This window comes from Muntiacus reevesi, chromosome 6 (genome assembly GCF_963930625.1).
Source record: "Muntiacus reevesi chromosome 6, mMunRee1.1, whole genome shotgun sequence".
NCBI lineage: Eukaryota > Metazoa > Chordata > Mammalia > Artiodactyla > Cervidae > Muntiacus > Muntiacus reevesi.
The window spans coordinates 78,314,294-78,330,235 of NC_089254.1; the positions used below are offsets into that span (position 1 = coordinate 78,314,294).

Below are 15,942 nucleotides of genomic sequence, written 5' to 3' on the forward strand. Positions count from 1 at the left end.
TGTGACTTTGGGCAAGTGATATAACTTTTTGAGCATCTCTTCCCATTGAAACAAAACAATAATAGGTACCTCATCATCTACTGTGGATGAAAAGCCATGATTAGAGTTAATTCACTGCCAGCTTTTCATTTTTTCACTCTAAGCTAAGTTGTTCCAAACTGCATGACATGTATGTTTCTCTAATAATTCTTTTCAATTCTGTTCCATTACCCCCACAGATAGAAGGCTTGATGAAGACTTGTCTCCCAAGCCCACTATATTTTTCCCTTCAGTTGAGGAAGTAAAACTCCATATGGCTGGAACACATCTTTGCCTTCTTCAGAAATTTTTCCCTGATGCTATTAAGGTACAATGGAAAGAAAAGAATGGCAATACAATTCTGGAATCCCAACAGGGAGATATCATCAAGACCAATGACACATACATGAAATTCAGCTGGCTGACCCTGACTAAAAAGGCAATGGATAAAGAACATGTATGTATTGTCAAACACGAGAATAACAAAGGTGGACGTGATCAAGAGATTCTTTTTTCTTCAGTTAACAAAGGTATGAGATCATAAAGAAATATAACCTCCAATAATACTTTTTTTTCCAAAGGAACTACCCCACCTTTTCAATCAAGCATTAATGAAAACAAATATAAATCATCTTAAATGTTGTTACCTTTAATGATAGCCTAAATGTCCTACTAAATTGTATTGGCTGGCTCAGCTGGTAAAGAATCTGCCTGCATTGTGGGAGACCTGGGTTTGATCCCTGGGTTGGGAAGATCCCCTGGAGAAGGGAAAGGCTACCCACTCCAGTATTCTGGCCTGGAGAATTCCATGGACTGTAGAGTCTATGGGATTCCAAAGAGTCGGACATGACTTAGTGACTTTCACTTTCACTTTGAAACATAAAAAAGAAAAAAAATTTAGTAAACCTTTCTCAGATCAGTTTGATCACCTAAAATATAAAGGTCACAATGATATATTTTAGTGTTGTTGTGTAGATTAAATGAAACAACACACGCCAAAGTACCTATCAGTTAGCATGCAATAAACACACTGAAAGATTTTCCATTTTTGGTGGTCTTACTTGATCAGAAATAAGAACAATTACATACCCTCCAGAAAAGTTCTACTCATCAAGTAAAGTCACTCTTACTTCAGTCTTGCTTTGCTCAAATTATAACCCAGAAATAATGAGCTATTAAATGACAAAATGGTGGTTTTTATGAGGAATTCAGATTGTAGCTCAACAAAAAGTAGAATAGTTACTGCTGCAGGTTTATTTATTATGCTCTTGGATTTTTGAGATTTGTGCTTTACCTACTACTTTAAGCTAAAATTTTGTAGTTAAAGGTGTGTGTTAGTTGCTCAGTCGTGTCTGACTCTTTGTGACTCTATGGACTACAGCCTGCCAGGCTCCTCTGTCCATGGAATTTTCTAGGCAAGAATACTGGAGCGGGTTGCCATTTCCTTCTCCAAAAGAGAATACACTCGTTCCCTAATCACTCAGAGTTACTCGTGATTTGGGCATGATGTCCCGAAGGAGTCCGTTTGATGCGGATGCAGGACATGTCCGCACAATGCAGGCAGAGGGCTGGATGTGCCTTCGCCATCTCAGTGGTCCTGTAACTCCCTGGACTTGGAGCCTAATGTCCTGAGTATTTGCCTAACAGACCAAAGGCCCCAGAGTGCCCATAAGAAGGGGTCATTTTGTACTTCTCTCTGTGGTTAGGAAGCCTTTTTAAGCAGTGGGAACCAAACATAAAAAAAACTGCGCAGAGATTTCGTGTAGCAGTCTGAATTTCTGAAGTAAGTCTATCTTCTTAGATCCTTAGTTTGTCCAATGATCAAATTACATTTGAGTGGTTGCCTTGGATTTGTCTTAGGGCCGTGATGAAGAGCAGATGAAGTAACATCCGAGAAAATGCTTGCTTTCCAAAACATAATACTGTGGTATTTATTCATGTATTCATTGTATTTATTTATATCCTATTGTAAAACTAAATATAGTACAATTACAGAAACAACCCCATATTTCTGTTTAAGAAACATATTAAGAAACAGAGGGGAAGCAAATATACAAAGTAAGTTTAATATAACCTTCGGCTTAAATGCCCTATTAGATTTTGATTTTCCTAATATTCAGGGGAAAATAGGAATAATAAGTTCTAGGTGATGATGACCATAAAGGAGAGATGTTCCAGTTCATAATATATTTTACTTGGCACTTAATTTCTGAAATAAATGCCTCCCATGGTCTTCTCAGAGCAATATAACTAATAAGGGCATTTTATCAAAGTCATTCTACACTAAATTCCTAATGTTGTTTCTTAGAAGTTTCTGTTTGTTTTTGTTGCGTTAGTAAAAAATAAAAATAAATGTGGAAGCACAAATCAATGACATGATCTTGAAGGCACATAAAAACCAAACTGATCCACTTTTGTGACCAACGATGACTGAGAAAGATAACTTAGGATACTCACACGATTTTATGAGGAAAAAATTTTACATTATTGTTTTTAGTTCAATCAATGAATGGTGATAAGTGATCTTTATTAATATTATAATAAGTTCATTGTAAAGAAAAGAAAGTTTTTAAAGACTTATTAAAGCCAGTTCTTAAGTATATTTTAACATCTAACTTGAGTGTGCTAGCATTTTCATTCTTGGGATTTACCCCAACGTTTATACAGGTTTAGCTTCTACCCGAAAGTAGACTGTTCCTATGAAATCTTTCCTAAGCTGAAAGGCATAAATGAAGAAGCAATCATCTGAAGGCACATCTGGCTAACAAATGCACAAAAAGTAAACAAAAAATAAGGCACAGGGCTTTCCTGGTGACTTGGTGGTAAAGAATCTGCCTACCAATGCAGGAGACATGGATTCAGTCCCTGGGTTGGGAAGATCCCACATGTCACGGAGTAACTAAACCTGAGCTGCACAACTATTGAGCCTGTGCTCTAAGGCCTGGGAGCCACGACTACTGAGCCCGTGTGCCCTAGAGCCGGCACTCCACGAGAGAATCCTGCACATCGCAACGAGAGAGTAGCCCATGCAGTAACAAAGACCCAGTCCAGCCTAAATAAATAAATAAAACTATATATATAGAAGAAAGAAAATGAAGCACAGACACTTGCGGACACAGTTCAGAGCCGTGGCAATGTGATGCTGAGATGCTGAATGCAGTTCCTTGGCAAGGCTGTCCTTGTTGCTGGGGTGCCCCCTGCCTCTATCACGGCTGGCTGCAAAACAAACACTAAATGCTACTTCGGCTTCTAGCCTCTCTTCATAAAACTGAAAATCCTCTTCAGATTCCTTTGCGAAAACAGGTACTTATATAGATCTCTTGTAAAAGCAAAGTGGTAAAAAGTGAACTTCTGAAAAATGGGGACACTGTATCCCACATGCATTTTTTAGAGTGAACCAAAAAAAGATCTCAAGGGTGTACAACAGCACACCAGAACCATATCATGTGGACAAAAACACATCTAGGATAAAAAGGATAAACCCAAGCAGTCTCTGTGTCTCTGCTTCCCTCCATCCAACAGTTTATGTTCTAAAGAAATTTTGTCTTTGTATGAGTACTTGCCTTTTTTCACTTTAGATAAATACAACTCTCATGTCAAGTTTTATATTGTCAAGAAGAAGTAATGTGATTTGGTCTCTCTCGCAGTTCTGGAAAGAATTGCACTGAAATGCTGAGCTCCTATGATAAATATTTCATTTGTAAAGAATAATTAAGAACTCTGGAAAAGGTGTTTTTGATGTCCATCACTGAGTGACTAACATGGTGAAATTATACGGTCTCTTTAGAGATGAATTTCTTTGTATTTCGATGGATTATTTTTACAAGTACTTTTCACATGGTTTATCTCATTTAATCCCCCACAACCAACATTTGACTGTACTCTGTCATCACTGATATGACTTATCCTCTAACTTTTATTCCCCTTTTGTGACATTGAATACCTCCCTAATATGACTCACAGTGTCATTGGGGAGTTAAAGGAGATAATGCATGTATATTATTTTATTAAATGTCTGGCACAGTAATAATCACTCACTAGCCAATAGTTAGTCAGTTAGTCACTCAGTTGTGTCTGACCTTTTGTGACCCCACTGACTGTAACCCACCAAGCTGCTCTGTCCATGGGATTTCCCAGGCAAGAATAATGGAGTGGGTAGCCATTCTCTTATCCAGGGAATCTTCCAGGCATTATATTGTTATCCTAATATCCATAAATTCCATGACAGCAGAAAATCACATATGTGAGTTGGGAGTACTGGAGTATGTGTGACTTGGAAAGGCTTGGCTGTTTTTTTTGACTAGGTGTGAAATTTACCTAAGCCAAACTCCTTCAAATGTGAGATTCTGTTGTGGATCCTAGGATTGGATGTATTCCTTTTGAGAGCATCCCTTCACGTAAACAGTGGGTGCTTAAGACAGTAGAACAGTCACTTTTGCTGATGATTTGTCTTTTTGACAATATTTCTTGAACACTTACTTTGGGACAGACACTGTGTTAGAAGCTATGAATACAGAAGGAAAATAAGATGGTCTTGAAAGTGAAAGTGTTAGTTCTTCAGTCATTGCTGACTCCTTGGGACCCCATGGACAGTAGCCCACCAGGTTCCTCTGTCCATTGAATTCTCCAGGATACTGGACTGTGTTGCCAAGAATACTGACGTGTGTTGCCATTTCCGTCTGTAGGGGATCTTCCCAACCCAGGGTTTAAAACCAGGTCTCCTGCATTGCAAGCAGATTCTTTACTATCTGAGCCACCAGGAAAGATGTTCTTAGATATTAATATCACCTTCTGATTGTAACAAAGGAGAAGAAAAATGTCCCCTTTATGAACTTCAACATTGTCACATACAGAAAACCACATATGAGTTAGGTCTACTGAATTACGTCAAATCAGACCATCTGTTCTTAAATTTGTGGGGCTCTTACTTTTAATGATTTTCTCCTCCCTTGGAAGAATCTATCAGCCTGTCTGTCTATCTAAAGACACACGCAGAGACACACACTGTCAAATAATGGATATAAACAATTCACTAATACTTGTTTTTATTTTGTAGGGGTTGCTAAAAATGCTTGCATGAAAAAAGAAAGTGGTAAGTTTTTCTCTATGTTTGCCTTTATGTCACACTACCACATTTTTTTCCTCTGGAAAAATTTAACTATTGAACTTTTTTGGTTTAAGGTGGAAGAACCAGAATGTATGGATATTGCAGAAATGGACTGAGTGATTTTTTAAGTAAATCTATCATCATTTCCTAGGAGTTATCTTAACACTGTAAACTCTGGTTTTGATGTGAGATGATTCTGAATTAGAGGGTGCAGTGATAGACTCTGAATTATCTCAACAGTGGATTTCCTTCATTTGTGTGGCTTGTGTTTCTAATAACCGGGGAAATGTGATATCAAGTTTCTTATAGGTTTTTTTTTGTCTTTGGTGATTGCTAGCAGCTAATACATGAACTACACTTACTGAGAGCTTTATATATACAAGGTGCTATGCCATGTCTTGCCTAAATATTATGTTTGCTCTCCTAACACTCCCCTGATGTGGTACAGCATTTTCTCCTCACTTTACAGATGAGGCCAAAGAGCTGAGAGTAATTAAGTCCCTTATACGAAGTCACATGGCTCCATCTGGGAATTCAGCCCAGCACATCTGAATCAATGACTCACACACTTACTCAATTCTCTATTCCACCTCCAAGATACAGACATAGAGCAAGACTCCCAAAGCCAAGATTTTGAGATAGAATGGACCCTCTGCAGGGTGCAGGGCAAGGTGCGGTATGTGTATAAGTGCGTGGGCTTCTGAGCATCACAGATGGACTTTAACACCAGTTGTTTTGTTATTGCATGAATATGGATAAATTACTCATATCTTCTGGACAGTAGTTTCCTTAACTGCCAACATGGTATGATTGCACTCAACTCAGTTAATTGGAAGATAAGTTCACATATGTGGAATGCCCCCTATAGGGTATCCATTTAGCTAGCACAGAAATCAGTACTAGTGGGTGGCCCCTTCTCTCCACATGAAGGTTCTAGGTGAATTTAGAAGTTCGGGCTCTACTGATCCCTCCTCCATTCCCAGTATCAGGGGGCCCGGAACTCAGCTAACGCCTGACCTTGCCTGAGGGCAGTGAGTTATGAACACATCGCTTCCTGAAATCCTTCCCACATCGAGTGCTAGTGATTCTGGAGTTCTGACTTTATGAGATGAAATGTGGAAAAGGAACATTTTCATAGAAACAGACCTGGTGATCTATTGAGGACAAGTCAGACCCCTCATCATTGTTGTTATTTTTTCTTGGCATCTTATATATCTTGCAAGATTTCAGAAGAGATAAGTACAATTATTCTATGACATCTTAGACACAATGAGAGATGCTAAAGAAAATACAGGTGACTGAAACATGAGCTCCTAAAGATTCAGAGAGTTTGGATTAAACAGTTTATTCCATTTTGTACAATGTTCCCTTTACTAGCCACCCCCCAGCCCCTACCATAAACACCAACAGATTTCCCTGGTTTGTACCCCTTAGAGGAATCTCATTGAGGCACAACATATAATGGTTCAGACTCTTCAAACTAGGACATGTTTCCCCATCACTTTTTTTTTATCCTTTTGAAAGACGAGGCCTAACTAATCAAAGGACTTCTCTTAGATACCCTGCAGCTGCAGTTTGCGAACACCTCTGCCTATTATACCTACCTCCTCCTCCTCCTCAAGAGCGTGATCTATTTCTCCATCATCGCCTTCTGTGTGTTTAGGAGAACAGACATCTTCAGCGATTGGAAGATTTTCTGATAGATGGTGCCCTAAAACAGTCAACTCTCCTTCATCATCTACATAATGGGTACATTTTTCTATTATTGTGTACTGGTTTTTCAAGCCACTGGGCAAACAGTTTTCCTCTTTAACAAGGAATTCTGCCATTATTCAGGGAAAGTGCCCAGGACTGGTCCAGGGGATCCTCTCCCCATCCTGTCCCTACGACCTCGTCAGCTCCTCCAGCCTCCAAGCCCTTGTACCTGCACACAGGGGGCAGCTCCCCACCTCTTCCCTCAGCACCTCCCCCCAGACCATCACCCAGACCCTCCCTGCCACGCATTCTGGGACTGCCAGCTTAGCTGCTTGAATTCTGTACTTTCTTTTTCATAATGGGCATAATAATTAAAAAGAGAAATCAATAGCCACTTTTGTCTGTGTGTACTTTAATTTCATGAAATCTAACCAAGCTAAGGACAGCATGATGGATGAGCTATTAAATTCAGCGCTGGTTGTAATAATGATCAACAGCACATTTCTAAGTCTTTCCCTGAGATGGTGGTTATGGTGCTTCCTTTGGGGCGCTGACCCCAAGAGGAACCATAGCCAAATGAAAATACTGGGCTCCTTCTCTTTCAAAGTCACCAGATTCAGACTCATTGGTTTGGGATGTTCTGATGGTGACAGGGTGACACCCATCATGCCTTGAACTGTGCATGTTCAGATTGTACCAGTGTCTCACAAGCACTGCCTCCTGATCCTCACGTTAACCCCATGAGAATTGCTCTAGCACCAGAGGGGCATCGGGTGGAGGGTGAAGCACACAGACTCTGACCTCCCCCAACCCTCGAAGGCCTGGGTTTGAACCCCGAGTCTCTATTGGCATCTGTGTGACCTCAGGAAGTGATATGAACTCTGCACCTTCATTTCCTCTTCTGGGTTATGAAGTTACAGAGTCCTGTCTTCATGAGCATGAAGAACATGTGTTAACGATGTTGGGTTCATGCAAGTCCTCAACAACATTTGCAGCTCTACTGTAGAAACAGTATTGATAGATTCTACACATACACAGGATCATCACGAATCATCTCTAATCTCATTTCCCTGCAGACAAGTTGGATGTGGATGGAAGAGGGACTCATTTTCTATTATTCACCAGGTAATTCCGTTAATCCTCCAAGAGTCCTTGGAGGAAGGTGTAACTGTAGTCCACAGTTTACAGATAAAAGAAATATAGTTATCCGCTCTTCACCACTATTTTGTTAGTAACACTCATTTAAAGCCAGGTCTCTTTGTTCTCAGGTCCTATATCTTGTTACCTTGTATGTTTTAGCATCTCCAGCACTCACTTTCAACTGGGAAAACAAAACAAAGCAAATCAAAACAAAACAAGACACAGGCTGCTTCTTTACTAAAGACATTCTTCAAGGAGTCAGTGAGAGTTTTCTTAAGGACTTGTGGGTCCATCTGCCTTTTCCTCATGTATATTCTCTGGAATCACCATAGCTACTCCCCTTGTTATCAACACTATGGAAATCCTGCCTTACTCTGGGAGTGTATCTAGATTCAGTTCAGTTGAGTTCAGTTCAGTTGCTCAGTCGTGTCCGATTCTTTGTGACCTCATGAATCGCAGCATGCCAGGCCTCCCTATCCATCACCAACCCCCGGAGTTTACTCAAACTCATGCCCATCGAGTCGGTGATGCCATCCAGCCATCTCATCCTCTGTCGTCCCCTTCTCCTCCTGCCCCCAATCTTTCCAAGCATCAGGGTCTTTTCAAATGAGTCAACTCTTTATATGAGGTGGCTAAAGTATTTGGAGTTTCAGCTTCAGCATCAGTCCTTCCCATGAACACCCAGGACTGATCTCCTTTAGGATGGACTGGTTGGATCTCCTTGCACTCCAAGGGATTCTCAAGAGTCTTCTCCAACACCACAGTTCAAAAGCATCACTTATTCGGTGCTCAGTTTTCTTCTCAGTCCAACTCTCACATCCATACATGACCACTGGAAAAACCATAGCCTTGACTAGATGGATCTTTGCTGGCAAAGTAATGTCTCTGCTTTTTAATATGATTTCTAGGTTGGTCATAACTTTCCTTCCAAGGAGTAAGTGTCTTTTAATTTCATGGCTGCAATCACCATCTGCAGTGATTTCGGAGCTCCCCAAAATAAAGTCTGACATTGTTTCCTCTGTTTCCCCATCTATTTCCCATGAAGTGATGGAACCGGATGCCATAATCTTAGTTTTCTGAATGTTGAGCTTTAAGCCAACTTTTTTACTCTCCGCTTTCACTTTCATTAAGAGGTTTTTTAGTTCCTCTTCACTTTCTGCCATAAAGGTGGTGTCATCTGTGTATCTTAAGTTATTGATATTTCTCCTGGCAATCTTGATTCCAGCTTGTGCTTCTTCCAGCCCAGCATTTCTCATGATGTACTCTGCATATAAGTTAAATAAGCAGGGTGACAATATACAGCCTTGACGTACTCCTTTTCCTATTTGGAACCAGTCTGTTGTTCCATGTCCAGTTCTAACTGTTGCTTCCTGATCTGCATATAGGTTTCTCAAGAGACAGGTCAGGTGGTCTGGTATTCCCATCTCTTTCAGAATTTTCCAGTTTATTGTGATCCACACAGTCAAAGGCTCTGGCATAGTCAGGAAAGCAGAAATAGATGTTTTTCTGGAACTCTCTTGCTTTTTTGATGATCCAGCGGATGTTGGCAATTTGATCTCTGGTTCCTCTGCCTTTTCTAAAACCAGCTTGAACATCTGGAAGTTCACGGTTCATGTATTGCTGAAGCCTGGCTTGGAGAATTTTGAGCATCATTTTACTAGCTTGTGAGATGAGTGCAATTGTGTGGTAGTTTGAGCACTCTTTGGGATTGCAATGAAAACTGACCTTTTCCAGTCCTATGGCCACTAATGAGTTTTCCAGATTTGCTGGCATATTGAGTGCAGCACTTTCACAGCATCATCTAGATTAGTAACTGCCTTTGGGGGGAAATGTAACAATTGAACTGGGAGTCTTGGGCAGAGCAGGACAGTGGATGGTACTCTGAGCATCTTGACACCCCGCCTCCTCTTTTAGACTCAATGGGCCCTGAGGTCCTCAGAATCCCCCTGCGGAAGCCTCTTGCGTGTGCAGTGCATTTCCGAGGTGGGAGGAAGGCGTATGTCCTTTTGGTCCAGTCCACCTCACACCCCACAGTTAGCACCTTGGCTATGTGGTCTAATTTAACCAGCTGTGTCACGTCTCCTTGACCATGTGATGTTGCCTAGTTTATGCATCTTTTGAAGAAAGTGTTTAAGCTAAATAATTTCAAATTTCCAGAGCAATTTATAAATTTAATGACTAACATCTTAATGAAGCAGTAATAGCAAATGTTGGAATAGTGCTTCCTGGGGCTGGTCTAGGTATCTGTTATTTAATTCTCATGAGAATTTTGGTCTTTTTATAAGTAGGGACACTGAGGCAGAGAAAAGGTAAGGAGTGTCTGCAGAGGGAAACAGCTAATAAGAAACAGATTTGGGATTTAAACACCAGCAGTTTGTTTACTGGAGCTCTGTTCTTTCCTTCTACAGTAGTTGCCGTTAAATTAGAAACAAATTACTTTTACTTTCAATTAAAACAGGGAAATTTTGTTATCAGGCTAAGAGGTGATGAAGACAACTGCCTCTTCCCTTGTCCATATTTCCTTTCCCTGCTCCTAGGTTGAGAAGAGGTTAAATACCAGCCTTCCACCTACTAACAGGATTTCTGCAACTAAAGTTCAATAGACTTGGTTCAATAAAATAAATATTAGAGCAACAGGCTACATCCACAAGTGAGCAATAGAAAAGTTAAGCAAACATTTGCGTAATTCCATATCAATACACTCAAGGCCCAATAGATTTTATAGACCTAGAGTGGTCCATACACTTCTCAACAATAAAAAGCGAAACTTCAGAAAATAATTCTCAAAGTTTTCCCATTATGCATTCTCTACTGTTTTAGAATTCTTTCTCTCTTTGACTTCATGCTTTGCAAACTTTCTGTCAATCAAGCAGGTGACAGTTAAGTAATACTTGATTTCCCCTTTTTGAAAAAGCAAAGTCTGATATAACTGTCAACTAGAAATCATGAGTAATAAGAGATAACCAGAGGGACTACACCAAGATGAGCTAATTCAGTCAAAAGGCTAGAAATTCCATATTTCTGTTAGCCATGATAACTTGTCTAATTGTATGATCTCTGTATGTTCTGTTAAGCTAATTTTCTGTTTTTGCTCTCTCTCTTTCTCTTTTTTTTTAATTGTTTGAATGGCAGCATGTACTGACTACTTAGTAAGCATCAGGAATTCTGTAGGCAATTTGTTTGCTTCAAGTATAATGTTCATTTCACTGATGGAAAGACTAGGTCCCAGAGAGACTGGGAAAGACATCTACGGTTAAGCAGGGGGCAGTGCCAGGATACACACGGACCAGATCTGCATTTGACCACAAAGTAGGTGAATGTCAGGACGGCGATGTCAAAGGTTAGGATTTTGCTCATCCTGGTGAGAAGTAACATCTCATTGTAGTTTAAATTTGATTTTCTTTGACAAGCGAGGACCAAAGTCTTTTCATATAGGCAAAAACTATATTTATTTTTCTGTGCAATATCTATTCATGTCCTTTGATCACTTTTTCTATAGAGTAATAATACTAACAAGTATGATGTTCATTTAATTGCATGTCTTGTATTTCTATAGGCACAGACATAAAATGTATGACACATGATACATGGGTGGGAAAAAGATCATATATTTTTCTATTTTCTCTAGTGACATCTTTTAAAGTAAAACCTTTTACGTGTCAGACGTAAGCCAATGTATCATTTAAAATTGGAAATTTCTTTTTTTGTTTGTTTTTCATCAACTTTAGTATCTGCTAAGCAGGTTCTTTGAGAAAGGAAGTAGAAATTCCCTTTGGAAAAGAAAATAAGAGCAACCAGATACAAGAAAGATGAAATCTAACTTAGATCAACTCCTTGATTTGCATGAATTTGATTAAGCTTCTTCAGCCCCAATACATGGCCCTCTTCTTTTAGATTTGGAACTATTTCTGCATTGAGAAAGCACAGAAGGCAAGAAGGGAAACTTGCAAATCACTGAGTTTTTGCAGCTGATTCCAGCGCTAAGGCCCTGCTCGGCAGTGTTTCCTGTGGTTTCCAACTTCTCAGCAACTTCTTGCCCCAACTCGCCCTGGGCTGCCCTGGCCTGGGGAGGTGCAGGGAAGGAACGGCCGTGGGATGGGGTGACGGCCTGACTGACAGCAGGAGGGGGCTGGTGTGGCTGATGGGTTTCATTTTCTCAGGGTTTTTCTGTTTACGTGCTCTGTCAAATGTGGTTGATTCGTGGAAAATGCTCAAAGTCAAACTGGCCTCTACTGGTTGAGGCTGTGCAAGGGGTAGCTTGGATGTCACAAGGAAACGAGAGCAGTTAAACCACAGCCGACTTTGCTCACTTTCAAAGGGTCACAGCTAATGCAAGAAAAGTCCTCTACACAAGCTTGTGATGGTTATCAAATATACTCTGGGCTGTGGGTCCAGGTTCCCCAGTTTTTACAGACAAAGTTCCTCCAATCAACTCTTCTGTGAGTTGGGAACCTTACACCCAGGACTTACCTCCATCCATGCTCAGGACCCTGTTCTGGAGGAAAAAACCAAGATCATTCCTGATGTTCCACCAACCACCTGGGCTCTTCCATGATCTGTGACTTACTGAGGCTGGCACTTCTTGGTCTCATTTTCCCAGTGTACAGGTGATACACCTGATTCCTAAACCCAGTGACACGATAGACTACAGGGATGGGCAAGAGCGGTCTGCTTTGCTCCTCGAAGAACAGATGCCATGATCTTAGTTTCCTGAATGTTGAGCTTTAAGCTCAACATTAAGGAGGCCCTGGCTTCACCTGTGCAGTGAAGTGTCATATAAGGAGTCACATAAATGAAAATGACTTCTGAGTCAACCTGAGCAAGGCTTACTAGAGGACAGTAAGTCAGATGACAGTGTAATGAGTGAATGAGCAGAGGGCTGCTCAGCAAAGTCAACATGAAAAGCAAGTGTCCACCCACCCCCCCCCAGCAGGTCCAGGATGAGGGTCCAGGTCCTAGACTCCATCCATCCATCCAGTCCCAGAGGGAGGCTCAGCTCTATGGCTGAGAAAAGGCTTTAGCTCTCATAGTCTGACCCTAGGGCACATTCAAGTCACACCCTGACTTGTTCTCATGACAATGATGGGCAACCAGGAAACCTAGTAGAGGTGCATTAAGGTCTCTTACGGTTGTCAACTGAGAAAAAGCCCACACAAGATAGGTAGGAACTGTGAGCTGAGTTCGCTCAATGTCTTACTGAGGACCACACCCTGGGACACTGACTCTAAGTAGCTCTGAGAAACTGTTCTAAAGTGGTAAGGGCTGGGGGCAGTGAAAAAAGTGGAAGTGTTAGTCGCTCAGTCATGTCCAACTCTTTCGTGACCCCGTTGACTGTAACCCACCAGGTTTCTCTGTCCACGGAATTCTCCAGGCAATAATACTGGAGTGGGTGGCTATTTCCTTTTCCAGGGGATCTTCCTGACCCATGGATAAAACCTGTGTCTCCTGCATTGCAGGCAGATTCTTTACCATCTGATCCACCAGGAAAGTCAGTATATATATAATTTTGGTGAAAGGGTATATGCAATCAAGGATACATTTGGGTAAAAGGTTACTGCTAGTCACGAGAATCAAATCTTAGTTATTGGCTTTAGTGCTTTATTAAATATTTGATGATACAAGAACTTCAGCTCAAGATTTTTTTCCTGAAAATATTTAACTATTTTAAAGTCTGTCTACCAACTTTCTCAGAGCAGAGGGTATCTCATTCCTGATCTCCACCCTGGACTCTTCAGGGTGTGCTAAAAAGTCAGGGACTACAGTTGCTAATGACTCAATACTAGCAGAGACAAAAGGTGAAGGACATTCTTCAGTTGGCAGTGCCCCCTCATGGTCATAAATTGCACGAAGGATTGGAAGGTATTTTGTGATTATTTTGGCTATGGTGCTAGGAATACTCATTTCTAGGTCAAGTTAGGATTTCATTGATAGGCCAGTCAATGTGCTATTACTGGAATGGACCCTATTAACAGTAGCCTAAAGCCTGTATCCTTATGGCAGAAAGTGAAGATGAACTAAAAAGCCTCTTGATGAAAGTGCAAGAGGAAGTGAAAAAGTTGGCTTAAAACTCAACATTCAGAAAACTAAGATCATGGCATCTTGTCCCATAACTTCATGGGAAATAGATGGGGAAACAGTGGAAACTGTGTCAGACTTTATTTTGGGGTCTCCAAAATCACTGCGGATGGTGATTGCAGCCATGAAATTAAAAGACGCTTATTTCTTGGAAGGAAAGTTATGACCAACCTAGATAGCATATTAAAAAGCAGAGACATATTACTTTGCCAACAAAGGTCTGTCTGGGCAAGGCTATGGTTTTTCCAGTGGTCATGTATGGATGTGAGAGTTGGACTGTGAGGAAAGATGAGCACCGAAAAATTAATGCTTTTGAACTATGGTGTTGGAGAAGACTCTTGAGAGTCCCTTGGACTGCAAGGAGATCCAACCAGTCCATCCTAAAGGAGATCAGTCCTGGGTGTTCATGGGAAGGACTGATGCTGAAGCTGAAACTCCAATAATTTGGCCACCTCATGCGAAGAGTTGACTCATTTGAAAAGACCCTGATGCTGGGAAAGGATTGGGGGCAGGAGGAGAAGGGGATGACAGAGGATGAGATGGCTGGATGGCATCACCGATTCAATGGGCATGAGTTTGAGTAAACTCCGGGAGTTTGTGATGGACAGGGAGACCTGGAGTGCTACGATTCATGGAGTCGCAAAGGGTCGGACACGACTGAGCAACTGAACTGAACTGAACTGAAAGCCTGTATATCACCTGTCTTACTAATCTGTTATGATCCAGGAAAAGATTCCCTCTTGTTGCTTCTTCCTGTACCTGAGTTACACTATTACATTTATTGATCTCATAAAGAACTATATATTTATTAAATCCTTTCAAGACTCATAGTCATCATTATTTTTCTCAGTGGCTCAACCACATATTTGTCATGCAACAATCTTGTAAAATAGGTAGAATACAAGTAATACAGGTAGTTGTGTTAATAGAGTTAGCCAAATATTTAAGCCAAGAGCATTTAGCACCAACCCAGTGTTTTAAGGGATCATGAAGACTGCGGAGTGGATCACTTACAGAAGAAATCTGATTTTTCACGTGGGTAATTAAATGTGTTGTCATAGAGGATTCATCTGGTGTGAAAAAAGCACTCTTCAGTTTGAATTATGGCACAGATGCTTCCTGAGATGCTGTAAGAATGCTGAGGACCACTCAGTTTTGTAACTTGACTTTTCTCATCGTAGAGAACTCAGAATTCAGCAGGTTAACAGCCTGGCTGATTACTATTATTTATAGTCTGCTGCATGAATTTGTTAAAGCTTTGATATGGCCAGTTATATCTTTGTACCCTGTGAAGGCAAAAAAACACCTGCTAAATGGTCATACCACTGAATTACAGGTCATTTGAGCCATTAGGCTTAGACCAATGGCAAATTTGCTGGGGCCATATCTAAATTGGCCTGAAGGTGACCTTGAGTCCACAGGAAACCTAGGGTACATCTATGATACATCCTGGAAGAAACCAAGGCCATTAATTGGTCCCTCAAATTCGATAAACTCCATTCGGAGCAGCTCACTATATCTCCAGTCCTCTGATCCAGTCTGTCTTGTGTTGCCGTCACTAAGGGTAATGATATACTGGCATTGTTCACAAGGTACAAAGTCCAATTGCCTGGCATTATTAGAGAAACTCCTGACAATAGGGAGCTTTTCTGCTTAAAAGACCGTAGCTTGGTGTTAACCATATAAATCCATCTCATGATTGTGGAAAGTGTCCCCCTAATAAAGTGGGGAGATCTTATTTTTCCCTCGTACCATAAGGCATACAGGATCTTAGTTCCCCAACCAGGGGTTGTACTTGCGACCCCTGCAATGGAAGTATGGAGTCATAGCCACTGACCTGCCAGGGAAGTCCCAGGGTTAATGGTTTTTGACTGACTCAGCTCTTCGTTCTAGTTGAGTTTAAGAAA

General features: G+C 40.9%; 1 gene segment (V, D, J or C); it reads left to right on the plus strand.

Moving 5' to 3' along the window:
• Positions 1 to 7,194, plus strand: part of LOC136170830 (T-cell receptor gamma chain C region C10.5-like) — a 49,118-nt gene extending 41,924 nt beyond the window's left edge. Inside the window, 3 exon segments of the C gene segment in view lie at positions 219 to 548; positions 5,075 to 5,110; positions 6,683 to 7,194. Of these exon segments, the coding sequence occupies positions 219 to 548; positions 5,075 to 5,110; positions 6,683 to 6,825 (509 nt within the window).
• The last annotated feature ends 8,748 nt before the right edge of the window (positions 7,195 to 15,942 follow it).